General features: G+C 40.2%; 1 protein-coding gene and 1 long non-coding RNA gene across 9 annotated transcripts in view; one reads left to right on the top strand and one right to left on the bottom strand.

Annotated features, from left to right (window-relative positions):
* The first annotated feature begins 9,664 nt into the window (after positions 1-9,664).
* Positions 9,665-17,108, top strand: LOC133503062 (uncharacterized). 3 transcript variants are annotated; one of them, XR_009795614.1, is made up of 4 exons: positions 9,679-9,781; positions 14,910-15,588; positions 15,876-15,953; positions 16,981-17,106. It is a non-coding gene; the product is annotated as an uncharacterized LOC133503062 (long non-coding RNA). The 3 variants fall into 3 exon arrangements; XR_009795615.1 differs by lacking the exon at positions 15,876-15,953 and having other exon boundaries at positions 9,665-9,788; positions 16,981-17,108; XR_009795613.1 differs by lacking the exon at positions 15,876-15,953 and having other exon boundaries at positions 16,981-17,108.
* The window catches only part of ptprsa (protein tyrosine phosphatase receptor type Sa), a 246,696-nt gene continuing 237,499 nt past the window's right edge, over positions 9,700-18,896 (bottom strand). For 4 of the 6 annotated variants that reach the window (XM_061824188.1, XM_061824189.1, XM_061824190.1 and 1 more), the window contains 3 exons: positions 16,992-17,146; positions 14,119-14,254; positions 9,700-12,814 (listed from right to left, as the gene is read on the bottom strand). In XM_061824188.1, coding sequence (XP_061680172.1) covers positions 12,746-12,814; positions 14,119-14,254; positions 16,992-17,146 — 360 coding nt within the window. In that variant the 3' untranslated portion in view covers positions 9,700-12,745. The remainder of the gene's footprint in view (positions 12,815-14,118; positions 14,255-16,991; positions 17,147-18,896) is intronic. The other 2 variants (XM_061824191.1, XM_061824193.1) reach the window with 1 other exon arrangement.

The raw sequence follows: 18,896 nt of genomic DNA, 5'->3' as shown, positions 1-18,896 counted from the left end.
ACTCTAGGGTAATTGACTATGAATTTTTGGGGGGTTGTGGCCAATTTCAGTATTCCTTTGCTGGAAATTGAACATTGACACAATATAAAGAAAATAAATAAATACATCCATCCATCCATTTTCTTAGCTGCTTATCCTCACAAGAGTCGGAGGGAGTGCTGGAGCCTAATTCAGCTGGTAACGGGCAGGAGGTAGGGTACACCCTAGACTGGTTGCCAGCCAATCGGGCACATAGAGGCAAACAACAGCACTCACAATAATGATTGCAATTTACAATTACCTCTCCCAATTGACTCATTTTTATTTACTTAAGAAGTTAAATCTACATCATAGTACTGTAGTTGCCATTCATGCAATATTTGTTCAAGTTCTGCATTTTATGTGTGCTTCTGGTTCTTCACTGTCCCCTGTTGGTGTGAACTGGTAGCTGCCCATGGAGGTCCTCAGTCTGTCAAGGGTGGAAGCGCCCTCCCTAGGTCGGGGATGAGATCCTGCCACAAGTGGAAGAGTTCAAGTATGTCGCGCTCTCGTTCTCGAGCGAGAGAAGAATGGAACAAGAGATCAGCTTCTGCAGTGATGAGGACATTTTAGCAGTCTATTGTGGTGAAGAAGGAGCTAAGCCTTATTGGCCGATCTACGTTTCTACCTTCACCTATGGTCACGAGCTGTGGGTCATGCCAAAAAAAAAAAAACATCACGGATCGAAGCGATCGATATGTGGATCCTCCGTAAGATGTCCGGGCTCTCCTTTAGAGATAGGGCGAGAAGCTCAATCATCCGGGAGGAGCATCTGATTGGGATGGCTCCTTGGCACCTCGCTTGGCGAGGCATTCTGGGCATGTCCCACTTAGGAGGGGACAGCTCGGGAAATGCTGGAAAGACTAGCTGGAAAAAGTGGTTATGGAGAGGGAAGTCTGGGCATCCTGTTAAGGTTTGTGCCCCCGTGACCCAACCTCGGATTAGAGGAAGAAAATGGATGGATGGATGGCACACATACACTATATAATGAATGCTGAAATAATGTCCTTTCTTCATCTTCTATTGATTGAAATAATTTCAGCCCCCTCAAAAATTTGAAAAGATCCTCTCATTCTATTTCTAACCATAAAGCAGATGTACACTTCCCGTGCAGATTTTGGCTGTTTATCAAGGAGCGTGATGCAAGGTAGAGGCTGCAATATAATAATACGTCCATATGTGCACAACGATAAGATCAAAATGAGTGAAAAAGAAATACGTCAGTTTCATCTTTCATCCCTTTTATATCTGTCAACAAACAGCAGCCTGGAGCAGACTGTTTTGTTTCGACTCTAATGAGCTGTAAAAGTTCTGCAGACATAAACAGAGAGCGCCCAATGGTGAGAAAAGGAAAAACAACTAAGTAAACTTAGATTGAACTCAGCCATCGGATCTCACCTGCGACAAAAGTATCCATGGATGCAGTATTGATGCATTTTTTTTCTCCTTACATTCAAAAGAAGAAACGAAGCTACACCGTATAAAATCTGGTGGAGTTTTTCCGCAAAAATGAACTGCTGCTTTCTGGATCTTCCATAGTAGGTGCTCTCTACTGAAGCTTAATATTAAATGGACCTTGCTTTTACAAAGCATCGGTTTATATACCCATATGCATGGAAGTTTGGGAAACGCTCGAATGACGCTCAATGGACGCCAAACGACGTTCGTTTCACTTTAGTTACACGCTGTGTGCACTAGGGGATTGTTCAGTGGTCGTTGACAGGTCGCCAGTCAGTCGTTCACTGCAAAGCAAACGATTAAGTAACAACCAAGTAAAGCTAGAGTTACGACTGACTAACGATAGCCAACAGCGTGCAACGCTCAGCGAACTTTAGTAAAACGTTCCACGGAGGTTCTTGAACGTTCTGCAGCGTTTAAAATTCAACGTTGATGAACGCTGGTTTCGGTGAGAACTTTTGTGCATGTTCAAAACTTTTTTTCCAGACCGGCGTTCTCCGCCGATTCCCAGCGATCTTTGACGTTCACTGGCGTTCAAATAATGCTCTTCTGGCGCTATCCCCGCAACCATTGGCGACTACCAACGTTTCCTCAAACGCTATAGAACGCTGACCAGAACGTCATGGTGTGACGGGGCCATAAGTAATTTAAGCAAGTAAGTAATTTAATTTCATATGCAAGTAAGTTTATCTATATACCAAAATTTGAGCTTTTTTCCCACTGGAAGTATAATTATTATTCAGGATTCAAACCATCACCACACCTTGTTGTCATGGTGATCAATAGAGCAGACTGAGAAGGATGATCCCCTCGCAAATGAGCAATTCAAAATGACTGTTGGAAGTGTGTCTTTCAGGTATTCAGAACCATACTGAAGGCCTTTTATGGGGTCACCTGGGAACTTTCTTAATATTCTCATTTTTTTCTGAATAATATATCTTTTGAGCTTGGATGCCGGGTAAACTGCGGAATGGTTAACTCTTACGACAGTTTTTGAAAATGCCACGTGTGTTTTATTACAAAGGCAAGGGTGATGGAGGTTACTTTCCATGGTAATCACCCATGGTAAGAAGGACTTTTTGAGTCTGTCTGTACAAGATTTGATGGCTCTGGGAGATGTTAGATTCCTCGATAGTTGGTTTTAATTCTGCGGGCATGATGTGTCTGCAAATCACTCCATCAATCTTTTATGCAGCACTTCTCCTCATTAGGGTGGCAGGAGTGCTGGATCCTTTTTCCCCAGCTGACTTTGTGTGCCAGCCAACCGCAGGTCACATACAAGCAACCACTCACATTTGCTGCTTAATGACCAATTTGGAGTTTTTGAGAAAAGTCATGCAAGAACTTGGAGACCATGGCAACTCTACAATGGAAGGCCTGAGCTAATATTCAAACCCAGGACCTCTCAACTGCGAGGCAGACACGTGAACCACTAATCCAGCATGCTGCTGCATAACAGCACTGACGTTTTCGTATTCACATGCGTGTATCTCATGGAGGGGGGTTTCCAACAGGTGGCAAATATTGTTTCATGGTAAATCAGGCCAGTTAGCGTCCTATGAAAATGAATCCTCTGAAAATATTAAAAATTTGCCATCCTCATTTCTCGACTTTATTAGTGACCCCACAGTCGGAGTTAAGGAAAGGATGCACCATAACCAAAATCATGTTGTTATTTTGTTCTCCCAAATTTGCAAAAGCTTCGAGCTGAGAGCACTCTTTATGAGTCGAAAAGTTTTTGTGGATACAAAACTTTTAATGTATACGACTCACATTCATTCAACTTTAGATCAACAGTAATTGCTTGGTGACGCGTGCATTACACAAATTGAGAGGTGGACACCGAGGTTTCGTTCCTCGACTCATCATGGCACTCGTAACCGTTTTTTTCCCGCCCAAACTCAATTGCTCGGCATCTAACTCTTGCATTACAAAAGACTAACTCTGTCAGAATGTGATTTAATTTTGTCCAAATGGACATGTTTACAGGGGCGCTGTAATGGTTCTGCTGCCGGCGGTTTCACATGTCCTTAATTATTATTGAATTATTCACTCGAGAGTGTTGTTGCGCAGACAGCTCTGTCGGGTTTTATTCTCCACCATCATTCTTGTGCTTTACCATTACGGCGCTATTATCCCTCAATTTGCAAAGTATTTTAGCTGACATTTGAGACTAAAGTGCTAATGACCTGGAAAGAACAGTTTTCTCACAACATAAGTCTAAATTTAAAGACTTATCTGTTTGAGTGCAACTTGTAACTTTTTTTTTTTTTTTTTTTTTTTTAGATATTGCAGTGCAAGACTGCTTCAAACAGGTTTTATCTGGTCGTTGAGACAAGACAAGAAAAATAAGGATTTTCATTGTAATGAATCTGTCCACTGCCTTTAACCCATTACAACAAAAGACTTATCATGAATATTTTTGAAAGTATATGTAATTGTTTCAGAAGCAATATGTAATTATTTTACATTAAAGTACATCAAAGATTGGTAATATTTGTAAACAGACACGATGAACCCTGTGTGTTTTTACACACTTAACCATAAAAGCTGATTCTGAGATTGAGAAAACAGAGAGATTTCGGCACAAAATAAAATCAAGAATCCACATTACATGCCCATGACCTGCAACCCCTGCACTGTATTAAAAACTTGCCTCACTGTGAAAAGGGTATTTCCAGGTTTTCTTTAGGAATACTTCAGGAAGCCATTCTCAGTTAACACAGTACGCTGTTAGATGTACAAATACAAGACAAAACTCTGCAATGCAAAGCAAAAGCCAAAATATTAACAACATCCAGATACTTCTCTGGGCCCACACTCATCTTCGAGATCTGTGGTGTGACCGAGTTCACATTTCAAATTGTTTTTGGACGCCGTGTCCTCCGGGCCAGAGAGGAGGAAGACAAATTTGAATTATTGTCAGGGAAAACTTCAAAAGGGAAGATCCATGATGGTCTCTGGCTGTGTTAGTGCTCATGGCATTGGTAACTTTTCCATTAACATGAAAGATACATGGAGTGTTTGGAGTAACATATCCTGCAATGTACTTTTTAGGAACATCCCTAGTTATTTATGAAAGACAATGGCAAACCACGTTCTGCATGTCTTATAAGTGTCTGGCTTTGTCGTACCCGACTGGCCTGACAACAGTCAAGACCTGTTTCTCATTGGAAGGAAGCTGCCGACTCCATTCATTTCAACGTACATTCTAGTCACAAACTTCGCTTTTTTTGTGAACAGGCACATTATACACAATGAGTATAGGTTATTATTGATGTGAGTGATGTGTACTTTTACATTTTATTTATATGGCTTGAGCTGAAGAAACGCGGTGGCAAGGCTCACAAACCCGGAAATGTCTTTTCCACCGCAGGGGAAAGCTTCTGAGAATTTTGATTGAATGTAAACTGCGACGTGAAGAAGTGTTTCAGGATTTGTCATACGGTTTTGCACTTCCTGGTCACTGTAGAAATGTGATGTAACACAGAGGGAAACATGGTAAACAAAGCAGGTAAACAAGAACACTTCATAAAAAAGGGATGGCATACACTGTCTACATAAATCTGATCTAGATCAATTAGATTTTTCTCGCGGGCCACATTGTATTTCTGGTTTCCTTCAAAGGGCCGTTATGACTGTGAAACAAAAATATTTAATCATTTTATCATATTTACATCAACAATTTATTAATTAGTAATCAAGGGTAATGTGTTTTTCAACTATTCGAGTTTGGTAACACAAAAATGTTTGTCAAATCTCAACTTTATTATTTATGATGTATGACAATTTGAAAATTTGGTACAGATTTTTACAGGAAACTTGGAAACTGACACTCTAGGTTTGGCTTCTTGGGCCACATAAAATAACGTGGCGGCCCAGAGCTGGCCCCCAGGGCTTGAGTTTGAAAACAGTGGGTTAAATCATGCCTGTCCCACCATTTTTTGGAATGTGTTGCCAGAATCAAATTCAAAATGAGTGAATATTACAACAAATGCAAAAATAAATAAAATGTACTCAAATATAGATTGACAAGGATTTACAAATCATTGTATTGTGTTTTGTGTACCGAGCAATATGGACAATGAATACATATTTTGCTTTTGACAGTCCCTTGAGTAAGACATGTGTACTATGTAACGTAAACTGAATTGAAAATATGTAGCCAGAGGACAAAAAGCCGAAGGGGCTCATCTGCGGGTCCACAAGACAGAAAAGGAGCCTCCCTTCCCTTTTCTTATTTTAATGACAGCAATCTGTCAGCGGCAGCACTCTCGTTGGACGCACAGAGCCTGCAAGGACTCAGGGAACGGAAGACAGATGAAAGGAAATAACAGCACGAGGACATAAACACGGGAGCCATAGCGCAAGAACACTTTGAGAACGACCACCGTTTACTGCTGGCAGATGTCACACACTGACAATCCCCAGGCAATGCATGTGGAGAATCGAACCAATAAACACATTTCAATGCTGAAAGGAAGAAAAAGGAAAAAACTTTTCGGGGCAATTAAAAAAAATGCAGTCTAACATGACTTTATTGTCCATACTGCACAATGACTGATGTGCATTGGTGGGTCCACTGGGGTGTGCACTGAAGCGAGACCAACCATGCCTCGGAACACTGTGATTAACATTAAGAAGCGCCTCTGGAGAAGATGATAAAGATCAATACATTTATCTGTGTTCAACTGAACGGAAATAGCTCATCAGTCGTTGTAAAAGTGATGACGTTCATGACCCCATAATTCCTGCAGGTGGCAGCAAAGTCTTTTCTGAGTCACAACATGAAGTTTACATTCTTGCATGTGCGGAAACAAGAAACTGGAAGAAGTGTTCCCACCACCACCACCACCACCACACACACATTTTATTAGGGATATGTTTTAATGCATCCTTCCTATAATAGTTCTGCGCTTCTGTCATGGAGCGAATGCACAGCACCTGCAATATGATCAGCCACCCTCCACTGCTGTGTCTCCGTGAATTGGTGCACCGGTGCCCCCCAGCAGCTCATTGCAGCTTGTGATGGCTTCTTAGTGAATCAGTAGGCATGAGACATGATGCCCGTGTGACACTTTTACTGTTCTGTCTGGAGTTGAAATGTCGGTGCATGTCTTATTATAAAATGTGCTCATAAAGTCCTAACGGTGCATCATGAATATTTCAGAGCCTTGAATACCATACGGAAACGACCAGTGGGGGGAAAAAACGCAACCTTAACAAGGCCCCTACGCGACAGATAACCTCCAAGGCCAACCTTTTTCCTGCGTCTTTTGACTTCCTTTTTTTTTTTTAATGTGGCTTGATTGGATTGATTCGTCATTCGCGACAAAAAGAACTTGGCCACGGGGCTGTGGATAATCCAATTTATCGCGTTGCCATTTATTACACATTTCTGTGGCTTTTGGGTCCACTGTCACATCGATTCGTTGATTGCTTGCTCGGCTGGCTCCTAATGAGCTACTGTCTGAATCACTGCATAATCGCCGCCCTAATTCACTCCCTCGTCAACCCTAACGCTCGGCCTGCTGGCTCGCCATAATTAAAAAAAAAAAAAAAAAAAAAAAAAATGGAGTGAAACACAGCAAAGGGAGGCGACAATGATGATCATCGGAATGAGATAGGGTGGCATTCTCTGTGTATTAGCCTTCCTTGAATGGCAGTCCTCCTGTGATGTAGTGGAATGTTGCTGCGAATTGCATAAGTTCGCCCGAGAGGAAGCCTTTACAGTTAAAAAAAAAAAAAAGAAAAAGAAGCAACAGGGATTTGCCAACAAATTTGTTTTCTCCTGGTGACCGTACCACTTCCAAGTAAACACATCGGAGAAGAGGCGCTCTCTCTCTTTCTCCCTCTGGAGGAGGGATGAGAGAGCAAATATGAGGAGGTGAAGGTACACCCTTATCAGCTGTTGTGCATGGCATTTATCCAGCGTGAAGAAGGGCTTAAGGAAACGCCAGCGTGTTTGTCAAGAGGCTGCTCGGTAAATATAGGAGGCAGCTAATCAGGACAATCTAATAACACAAAAAAATTGCACCATCTGTTTGCTCCATCAGTTGTCCAGCGTGCTCCTGCAGCAAATAGACGATGCGGCGCAATTAAAACTGATGCACCGAGTTGGTGGTGCACCCCAGTCATGATATTTCATCAGATATCTGTGTATTTAACACACTCGGCTCAAGAGAAGTAATCATCAAGAAGAAGAATTGGCATTGACATGCTTCAACTTGTATTTATTAAACCAAACCAGCAAATCATATTTCATCCATCCATGTTCTTAGCCACTTATCCTCACACGGATCGCGGGAGCGCTGGAGCCTATCCCTGCTGTTTACGAGCAGGAGGCAGAGTACACCCTGAACTGGTTGCCAGCCAATCGCAGGACACATGGAGACAGACATTAGTCGCACTCACGATCACACCTCGGGGCAATTTAGAGTCTCAATTGATGTTCCTCCCACATCTAAAAAACATGCAGTGATTTCAGACTCTAAATTGCCGGTAGGTGGGATTGTGAGCGACTGGTTGTTTGTCTCTATGTGGCCTGTGATTGGCTGGCAACCAGTTCAGGGTTTACCCCGCCTCCCGACTGATGATAGCTGGGATAGGCGTTCCCCTATGAGGATAAGCAACTCAGAAAATGAATGTAGCCGTTTTGAAAAACTTCTCATTAATGCTTCCTGTCAAATGTGTTGAAGCAACTCGTTTAGGATTTTTAAGGCTTTTGGAGCAGCATGCGGCCCACTATCACTAGAATAGATCCGCCCTTTCTGCGTCGCTGTGGAGTGAACACAACTGATTTCACTCATATCCAATCAAAGCGGCTCCTCTCATTCCCTCTAAGTCTGGCACAATGACAGTCCTACATGAAGACACCCCAGTGCTAAAGACATAAAGGTGTAATCGCAGGGATTTGTGTGAAAGGATTTTTTTTCTAAAGTACCCAGTACCCAGAATGTGAAAACAGGTTTCAGTTCAAACTTACCCAACGTAAATTCCTCTTTGAAATGTATATAAACAGCAAGTTCAATCATTCTATTTTTTTGTTGTATAGTGAAAACATTTGGTGGTAATTGCAAAAGATTATTTTGAGACATGCAAGCAACACTTCCACTTTTATTTCCAAGCACTTCCATCTGCATTACAAACAATTGAAATAGCTGCTCTGAAATTATGAGCCATTAACATCGCCAAAAGCTACCATTCTTTCTTTTATAATGTGAGTCCATTTTTTATCACGGCCTCTTTCAATTCATTTGTTTGCTTTGGAGGTTACTCAAGGACACAAAAGATGCCCCAATCAATTTGGTCACATCCTTCTTGGAATTGTCTTCGCTGCTGCCATCATGTGTAACATCGTCAGTGAAAATGTGTGAGCCTGTCCCAAAAGAAGGCAAGCAAATGAAAGCCATGAGATTACTTCCACTGATATTTCAGATGAGCTTATACATGTGAAATGTTGACCAAAGACTTTCTTTCTTCAAACTGTAGCTTCCCGTTCCTATTACTAAAAGTAAACCATTGTCCCAGAATTTCTGAGCCCAGTCTCGCTACTTCAATTCAAATTTCATAATGCTTTTAAAGTTCTTCTTGCTAATGTGTGGTTGACATTTTCGAGTATATATATATATATATATATATATATATATATATATATATATATGGTTACGGACAATGTTTGTTCAAGTGCACGGATTGATTTTCCTTTTTCCTCTCAGCTCTGCAACTGTTTGCTTTTCATTCGTTGGCAGCACCATAATACTCATCTTGGTTACACTGCTAACTATTGCAAAGACAAAACCCAAATCGGAAAGTGAGTGATGTAATTTAGCACTATAATAACCAATACGGTGGGACATACCTGTGCGACAACCACTCAGTCCCATTTTCCAATGCTTTTCTCATATGGAAACAAAATTTCAAACAAAACCAATTTATCTTATTCAGATGTAAATACATGGAAATTCACAAACTCACTGCTCCAATACTTTTAAAGGCACGTAGTTAAACTTAGTGATGTTTGCGATTACATCTGATTTTGATATCATGTTCCCCTTTTTGAAGTTTGTCATCTCTTCCCGGGATCTTTTTGGCAAGTCTGTTTAAAATAGATTTTTACATCATCATATAAAATCCAAGGCAAACTTCCTTTTCAGACAACATTTCTTTAATACAAAGTCAACATATCTACATACACAGTGACTTTAATCCAATCATGTTTCAGTTAGATGTAACAGTTTGAAAATGACAGCACTTGGCCCTCTGATAAATGAAACCTAGCTCAAAGTTCTTGATCATTCTGCCTGTACGTCGTGAGTAACGCTTGATTCTTTTGATCGTGTCTCAATTTTCTGTTCTTCCCACCCCAAATATTGTGTGACATTGCTAGTGTGGCAGGTGTTGAAAAGGAGTCAGAAATGTTGTATTGCACAAGCTTCCGAAGACCTTGACAGTTACACTTTTGGCATGGGTGCTCCCCATCAATTCCACAACAAGGATTTCAAAGATTTCTGTTTCTGATGAAATGTGTCAAAGTTCCATCTTTTGTAACGGCGTGTTATTGAATGTGACTTTACGACAAGATTTGGGTTGTCTCGCTTCTGCTGTACTTGGTTTCCCTCTGCAAAAAGCAAAACATATGTCTAAAAAATGGGAAAATACTTGTCACAATGCAACCAAACTATATGCATTCTATGTTTATGCATCTGGCAACTGATCTTTAACTGAGATTTATAGGGGAAATTGCGGGATGACAAGCGCATCTGCTTTCTTTTGTACCCTAACTGAGCTGTGTGACCAGGTGCTTCCAGTTTTGACTGCAAAAAGAATATATATAAAAAAAAAAAATGGAACAACCGGTACTTGTTCAAGGCTGCGGAGCAAGATTGGAGAAAGTTCTTTCACAGAGAGGAAAATTAAACCAACATTGAGTTGGCAACCAGCAACTCCTTGAACAGTTCCAACAGATTGTTCAAGATCTTGAGAGTCAAATGACTTACAAATACATATATTCTATTTATTTGTTTATTTACATGTAGACTGTTGAGTATATGTAACAAAAATTAATTACCACATTATGTTGGAAAGTAATAAGTAAAAAAAAAAAAGAACATATAAAGTACAGAAATGTTTTTAAAAACTAAGGGTTATAGCCTGTACATGACCACACCAAGTGCAGTATGTCAAATTTGGCTAATTAAAATAACAACAAAAATAGAATATATTTTTTTCTATTTGTTAGATATTATGTGGACCGATCTCTCTTCAGCGGTAAAAAAAAAAAAAAAAAAGCAAACACTAATGCCTACAAAATGAATGATAAAGCAGGATTTGATGCAAAGTAAAGGTTTGTTGCCTTTGCAAGACACACAATCTTCATGGGTTTAAATAATAAATGCTAAAATGCAACCTAAAAAAGGAAGTCATATCTTCAAGCAATGGGCTGGTAGGGCAACACAAAAAATGATGATTCATACTAAGATGGATATATTTTTATAGTCTGCATTTAAATATATATGAATGTGTGAGTGTGCAGTATATACTGTATGTAGATATAAGCGCACGTACACAGACATACCGAAGATTTCTACAGTGAAAAAATAGAATGTCTTTGAACATAATATGAACAAATAAGCACTTCTTTTGTCTTTTTTTGTTTGTTTTTTAGAAAATGCAATACAACATCTCTGTTAAAAAAAGAAAAGAAAAGAGTTAACTATGTAATGCAAAATAAGTCATCATAATACAACACTGATGTTCTCATAATGTTACAATAACAATAAGGCTTTTTGGAAATACAAAAAAAGATTACACACAGTTCTGTCCACCGCTCTGGTTTTGTTTTGTGCACATCTTTCGGAAACCGTTCACAGAATCCAAAGAAGCGCACGCCAAAGCATCGATGCGTCAAAAGAAAAGCCCGCTGAGCTGATCTTCATGAATCACATTTAAATTAGGTTGTCAAATCCTACCTGCATATTTTTTTTTTTTTTTTGGCAGGGGACTTTAAGTTATTTTTCTTAAGGATGTGCAAGATACTTGTACCGAAGATTTTCCTTGGAGCATTGAGAGCTAACAAGCTCCGTTTTCTCACCCACAGAGTCGTAAGCCTTCAAAGTAAAGCGCTGTTTAATCCGGCAAATGAGCGGACAATGATCTTAAAGGAAATGTTTCAAATACTCTGTTTTGTAATTGAAACAGGCCCAATGTGTTTGCGTCTTTTGAAATGAAACCCATCTTAGGAGTCACGCGTACATGAGATAAGCAGCATGTTTGGTTTGCAAAGAAAACTAAACGGCAACAAATAAAACCATTGTAATATCGATGATGAGTCTTCGTCACTGTAGAGAAAGCAAGGCTTTGTGCGCCATCTTTGTCGGGTTTATCCATTTGTTCCAAAGCATCTCACCAGATGTACGCCTTCTAACAGATTGCTAACCCAAAGCTGTTAAAAAAAAAAAAAAGAAAATAAAACATTTTGGGTCACAGACGACCAAGTCATTACTTCTTGTCCCAGGCACAGCATCCCGCAGCTCTCGAGTGAATCGCAGAAGAGGTTCCGATTGGCGGGAGAATACATCTCAAGCTGTTTGATGTTGCTTTCATCTTGACAATTTCTCTTCTGATCATGTGATGTGAGATGTACTGTCAGTTGTTCCCCAAACAAACTCCTCATTAGCGGTTCTGTTTCTTTGCCGATCCGATAATGCTGTCACCGAGCTTCCGCTTGACGAGAGTTTGGGAGAGCAAACCATCCGTTCCGCTAGTCGCACGGGCAAACGCGATTTGGTCATTTCTCTGAATATCACTCACAAAATATTATGGAGAGGGGGGAGGGAAATACTTTACTTCCTTTACATCCAGGAATATCAAAAATCATGAAAGAAAGTCACTCCATCTTAGCTACAGCCATCTGATTGGTATTTTTGCCTTGTGACATTTCAGCGAATCTTTACAACGTTGGTATGGAAACACTTGAGGTAAGGTCGGTGGGACGCTTGGATCGCCCCCCACAGCTCAAGCCGATGCTTCTGGTTTCCCGCTCCTGATGACCGTCTTCTTTTCTGGACTGCAGAGTCTGAGCTAACTTGGCCCAATTGGAATTATTCTGTTTGGAGTGGTGTCTAAAAATCTGGTGGCTTGCTTTGATGTGTCAGAATGAAGAGTGATGTCATTCTTGTGACACCAAAGTTTCAAAATTCAAGTTTCTATGGCTCAGGAGACTGTTGAGGGGGTGACAGGACTCATGGGGCGGGGGGAGAGATGGCTTTTACGTTGCATAGTGATCAAAGCTTCCTAAGTACTCCAGAGCGGCGTGATAGCAGAACTGGTACTCATCCTGTAGAGGAACAGCATACGCAAAGGGAGGAAAAAAAAAGGAAAAGATATCAGCAATATAATCTGTGCAGTAGTTTGAGCAAAGCTTTGATCACCATGTCATGAAAAGCTGTTGTTTTTAAGGCTGATTATGTCAGGAAAGCCTTATAATGCACAGCTGATGTGTTTTTTTTAAAGCAGCAACTTTGTAGAGGTCATTTGATAGCTAGTTCCACTCAACTTTAATTCAATTTAGCTGCCCTCAAAGCAGGTTGAGGGCATTCATGCACATTCTGTTCAGAGGCAGGTGGTCAGCAGGTCCCAGGTGGGCCGGCGCGCTGTTAACCTGCCGCAACGCAGGCGGCGTTTGAAGCCGTCTAAAGATAGGTACCCGGTGTCAGGGCAGCGAGGCATCAAGGACCGCTTGAAACCAACTGCACTTCCCGTTTAATGAGATGCCGTCAAACTGCCTCCGGAACGCTCATTTTTATCCCCCACTGGTTCAGATGACTGAATTTGAGGTGCTGGGTTGTTTAATTAGACTTCCTGCAGAGGGCTTAACCCTTTGTACTGGATGTTACATTTCCGTTCATTAAGAATTTTTGTTTAGTTCAAACCGACTGTTGAATATCCAATGGCTTAACTAACTTTAAGACGAAGGAAGCCAATGCAAAAATGACACATTAAGATGAAATGCATTTTCTTGATAAATAAATAAACATTGATCATTTTAGCTTCCAATATATACACGTACAAGCACTGCACACAACTATCAACATTAAAGTTAGTGTTGATGTTATCACTATGACAACAGGAGAGGGGTTAAGGATGGTACACTGATATTATATAGCACTGCGATAGGTCATAATATGTTGCCGTGGTAATAAAACAAACGCTATTCTCCTCATTACAAGCCAGTGAATGCTATGGGTACAATCCATCGCTCGCTGCCATCTTGATTACAAGTAATGAGAGAATTCAAGCAAATAACTGAATTCAAAAACTATTCACTGCAATACACGAAATCATTGTGAGGCCATTGGTGGGATGTGAATTTTATATATTGTAATCGATGTAGCTGAGTATTGAATTAGCAGTGGGCAGTGCAACTGTAAATGGAGGCAGACGTTAATGTTATCTTGACACAAGTTTGGGTTTATAAGCTTTTCACTGATTGCAACTTGAATAACATCCATGGCAAATTTCTTTCTTTTTTAAGTAATATGATGATGATACATTGTTGATCATTTCTGTTTAAGTTCTGAAGCACAAGTATTAAACAAGCTGATAATATATGCATGCATTTATTTGCGAGGGACATCTGACCTCCGTTTGGACCATTGCTGGTCTTTGTGTCCGGAGCATTTTCACGGTCTGGAAGATATCAACAACGCCTTCGTAACGCATTCGCTCCAGGACGATACTGAGGGTGATAAAGACGCCAGTCCTGCCCACACCAGCGCTACAAAAAAGAACATCATAGTGATTTAATAAAGAGCAGCAATAACATGTAGAAATATAAACATGGGACAATCTTTTATCTTCTCTTAAATGCATGCTATACAAGTAAAAACTTTTCAGAATAAGGGTCTCACAAAAGGGCAACTAATTGGCAACCCTGATTACCATTGATCAAGTAGCAAAGTCACAGTACTGATAAAAAGCTTTCGACCAGTCAAATTGTTGGATAGATAAAAAAATCTTGACATCTCTCTGGCTGGAGCTTCTGTCCAGAAATACAGTCTTGAGTATTAACTGGAATCCGTAAATACTTCAAAGCTGCCTCTCTAAGCTGCTTTGCTGTGAAATGACTTCCACTTCACCAATGGAACAATAATTGATATGACAACAATTTTATTTGGGCTTCCTCCAAATGCTAAAGCTATTTTGTTGACTGGTCAACAAAACTGAAGTGGTTGTTGGTATATTTGTCTGTGTGTGAGTGTGTGTGTGAGAGAGAGAGAGAGAGAGAGAGAGAGAGAGAGAGAGAGAGAGAGTCACAGAACAAAACTCTTTAAGACCAAAGTGTTTTGGAACCACTTGAAAAAAAAACTGTGTTTCTTAGCTGACCCATCTATCCAGCCACCCACTAACATCCTCCCCAACTTTCATTCCAGCTGTATCTCTTAGGCCACCCAAAGCCGCTTCCACGGAGTCGATCACAGCTTTGTCACATGGACTCAAACTCCTCTTCCTCGTGCTCCTCTCTCACCAGTGGCATCCACACTCCAAATATGAAAAGGAGGACTCGCTGCGGTCAACTGAGAGGATTTGGAGTCTCCCATTCATGGAACGTAATCAGGCAATTAATGACGAAACGCACAAAGGTCTATTAGATCGCGGCTGAGGAAGAAAAAAAAAAAGAATAGAGGCAGGGGAGAAGTGTAGGGCTTGCTGGGAGGGGAATAAAGGACGGCTGGAGGAATGAATGGTTTGAAATTAAATGAAGGAGTAGAGCAGAGGATTAGGAACTCGAAATTGGGATAACAGATGAGAAAGACGCCGAATAAGGGAAAAAGGACAATGACAAAGCAAGGGGAAGGTGGTGGCTGCAAAGAAACCAATCTTGCTATCAAACGTTGAACGACACGTACTGTTTGATTTGACATCAAAAGGAACATTGGATCTGAAAAGCAGGTGGATAAAAAACCCCAAAACATAACGCCTTCTTTTAAAATATCTGAATTCATTGAGATTGTGGGCTATTTTTTGTATTGATTTACACAAAAAAATGGAAGAGAAAGGAAGACGTCACTCGTAGCAAACCAGACCGAAAGAAATTAAAGGCAATTATAAGTAAGTTACTTTTCACTCTGTAAATCATTTCACTATTGGAAGGGTTCTGACAGAGTACCGAACCTCCCTTTATAATGTTTCAAAAAGTAAAGTGTACTTTTCAATGGTGTTGTGTAATTGAGCTCACGAAAGGTATGAAAACAGCATTTAAAGCAAGAATTACTATATAAGGGCTTGTTGTAGATTCATATTTAGTCACTCAGTCTCATATTAGTTTATTGTAATACTTTCGAAGATTGTGCACCAATTAAAGTGGTGATGTATTTCCTTCAAATTTATTTTACTAGACCTCCACAGACAAAGCTTTATGACTCTCAGAAGGCGATTTGATTGCTCGTGACATCAGCCTCCAAACATTGGGAAAGGTAATATTATGTTTGATGATGTCATTGTGCCCGTGTGACACAAATGGGGATAAAAAAAAAAAACAACAAGCGCCAAAACCTTTTTTAGAAAAATAAAACATATTTATGTGACAGCAAAAAAATGAGTCATTTGTTAATGTGTTCTACTGAGAAGCTGACCGAAAGCAGCTCTCACAAGAATTTAAGTTGAAGATGGTGTCCCTTGAATGACAATTGAATTATTATACATTTTTCATGTTTCGGACATTCAATAATATTCAGTTTCAATTTATGAAAGCATTTTTGGGACCAAATTCATCACCTTACCTTTGATGACACCATTGCATCATTTTAAAAACATAGTCCAGAAATAAATGGAACAAATTGTTGAACTTTTCAAACAATTTTCCGTTAAATTCTGGTTTGATCACGCTGTTATATTTCAGTGAATTTCTTTATTGGTGTTTTTTATCCCCATGGGCCATTTTCTAGTTCCAAAAACTAGAAGATAACGCCACCTTTAGACCCATCAAAAGATATATATAAAATTGTGTTCTGGATCGTGACAACAAGCAAATAAGTTTCTCCCCCTAGTCCAGCATTCAAAGTTAATGATGCAGGTTACCTTGGAATCTACAGTACACCCCCGGGTATTAGACTCCGTCACGGATCATAAAAACAAAACCAAAAAAAAATGGCTGTTTTATTTCATGTTCTTCTCTTTACAAATGCCAAGCTGCATCTGAGCCTTATCAATTATAAACGAGATGGGCCTGTGGAGCTCCAGAGTATTGCTGTGGCAAAAAACAAGAGGGACTATAATACTTGGTGATGCTGCACAGACTAAAGCGCAGGAGGCAGCAGGCTTTTTAATAACAATGTTGATTTAAAAAAGTGCCTTTCTTTGGATTTCACTTTGTCATCAAATGCAACGTTTGTTCTCCACAAGAGAAGAGCAAGTTAAGTTAAAAAGAAATGTTTTTGTTTCATCAAGTGCAAATCTAAGCTTCATGTGATTGCTTCATGTTTTTTATTTATATTTTTCAAGACTGTTCCCACCTGCAGTGTACAGAGATTGGTCCATCCTGTCCAAACTGCTCCTTGGTTTTATGCACCTGGCCAATAAAATCGATGAAGCCCTCGCCAGATTTGGGAACGCCCTGCTCAGGCCAGTCGGTAAACTGGAACTGCCTTACTGTCCTGGATTGGCCGTCCTGCAGAAACATGGAAGAAATGAGGGACCTTGAAAGAGTGCACAGAATCTGCAGAAAAACCCACACATAAGATGAATAAAAATAACTGCAGAAGTGTCTGCAGAAAAACCCACACATAAAATGAATAAAAATAACTGCAAAAGTGTTTGCAGCCCGTGCAAAGTGTTCACGGATGCGTGGTGCATTAAAAACAGTTGTGAATTGCTTCAACATGTGACTTTAGTCATCACAAACAACTAGGGTTGTTTATCACTGAAATTGAAATCGCTTACTGTGACACCATGAGGCAATAATCAATTTTTAGAACAGAAAAACATTCTGACATGGACTGACTGTGAAGATCCTTCATAATTGTTAGTTTTCTTGCCTGCGTATGAAGAAATATGAGAAGGTTTATTGGCAGACAAGTAGTACCTTGAACTGGACATGAATGAGGTTCACAATGGACAGAAGAAAATGACTTCATTATATGTCAAAGTCTCAAATTCACAAGTAATAATACATCACTAATGAAATCCTCCAACAGTTAATCATTTAAAAAAAAAAAAGTCAACAAAACATTATAGAGCAGTTGAATATGTCTAAAGTGTTGTCTAATGAAGTTCATCCTCGTGTCCCCAATTGTCTCCATTTTCTCTGCTGCTGGTTTTGTTGGTGTGGATCTGTAGTGCGAGATGGCTCCCACTTGAAGCTAATCAATAGTGCATTGGCACAACACGCGCCTTGTCCCAGACAGCGTGTACAATAGGATAATCCTGTGATGCGATCGATAGTGCTTTTTGATGGATGATTGTTGGGAGAAGGGGTGAAGGTTGAAGAAGCAGGACTATATTACCAGTTGAGGAGGATGTGCCATTGGATGATGAAAAAGAAAACAAAAACGGACATGTTGCCAAGCCCACAAGAGAAAAAGTCATTCCATGTAATGTGATGTGAGAGTGAAACTTGCTAAATGGGAAAACATTTAAATATTGATAAACCTGATAAACTTAGTTCACTGCTATCACAACAAAGTACTTGACTGTATTGTTAGTAGAAAATTCCTGGCTTAATCCACGTCCTCACTGGTTGCATTAGTCTCTCACTTTACGGTCATTAGATAATACGGTAGAGGGTCTAACACTAAAGTTACTGATTATTCACTAGAAGCGGTGGAGGGTAACAGACGGCAGTTGAATGGTTGCGGTTCTACCTGTCTCAGCGAACTTTTGTGTTAGCCTTGCTGACTCGGTGTTCCACTGATTCCCTTTCACATGGGGTGCCACAGGGTTCTGTGCTTGGCCCTTTCTTATAATTCCTCTATTTCCTCCCACCCAACTCAATTCACAGGAAACATGGTATTTCTTGGTCTTAGTCTTTGCTGGGACTTGGTTGACCATCCCTAGTTGATTTGAGTCCCTTAGCACAATATTAAAAGTCGATCATTCACAACCAGTGTGTAAACGTGGACACTGATCTTAAATTTGACACCCAAATAAAAGTCGTGGTTAGAGCTAGTTTTTTCCGGTGAAGGCAGCGAGCAAAAATCAAATCGACCCTTCTGAAAGATCATTATAGTAATCCACGCCTTTCTGACCACACTGCTGGATTACAGCAATGTACTTACTGTATATGGAGGTTTGTGGGTTCTTCATTGCCCGTCTGCAACTGGTTCAAAATGCTGCAGCTCATCTTTAATCTGGCACAACAAAGTATGAGCATACATCACCTATTTAAACTTTACTCCACTGCCTGCCGGTTCGTTTTAGGA

Source organism: Syngnathoides biaculeatus, chromosome 7 (genome assembly GCF_019802595.1).
Source record: "Syngnathoides biaculeatus isolate LvHL_M chromosome 7, ASM1980259v1, whole genome shotgun sequence".
In the NCBI taxonomy this organism is placed as follows: Eukaryota; Metazoa; Chordata; class Actinopteri; order Syngnathiformes; family Syngnathidae; genus Syngnathoides; species Syngnathoides biaculeatus.
The sequence above is the reverse complement of the archived record's forward strand: the minus strand, read 5'-3'. Positions and strand labels throughout refer to the sequence as shown.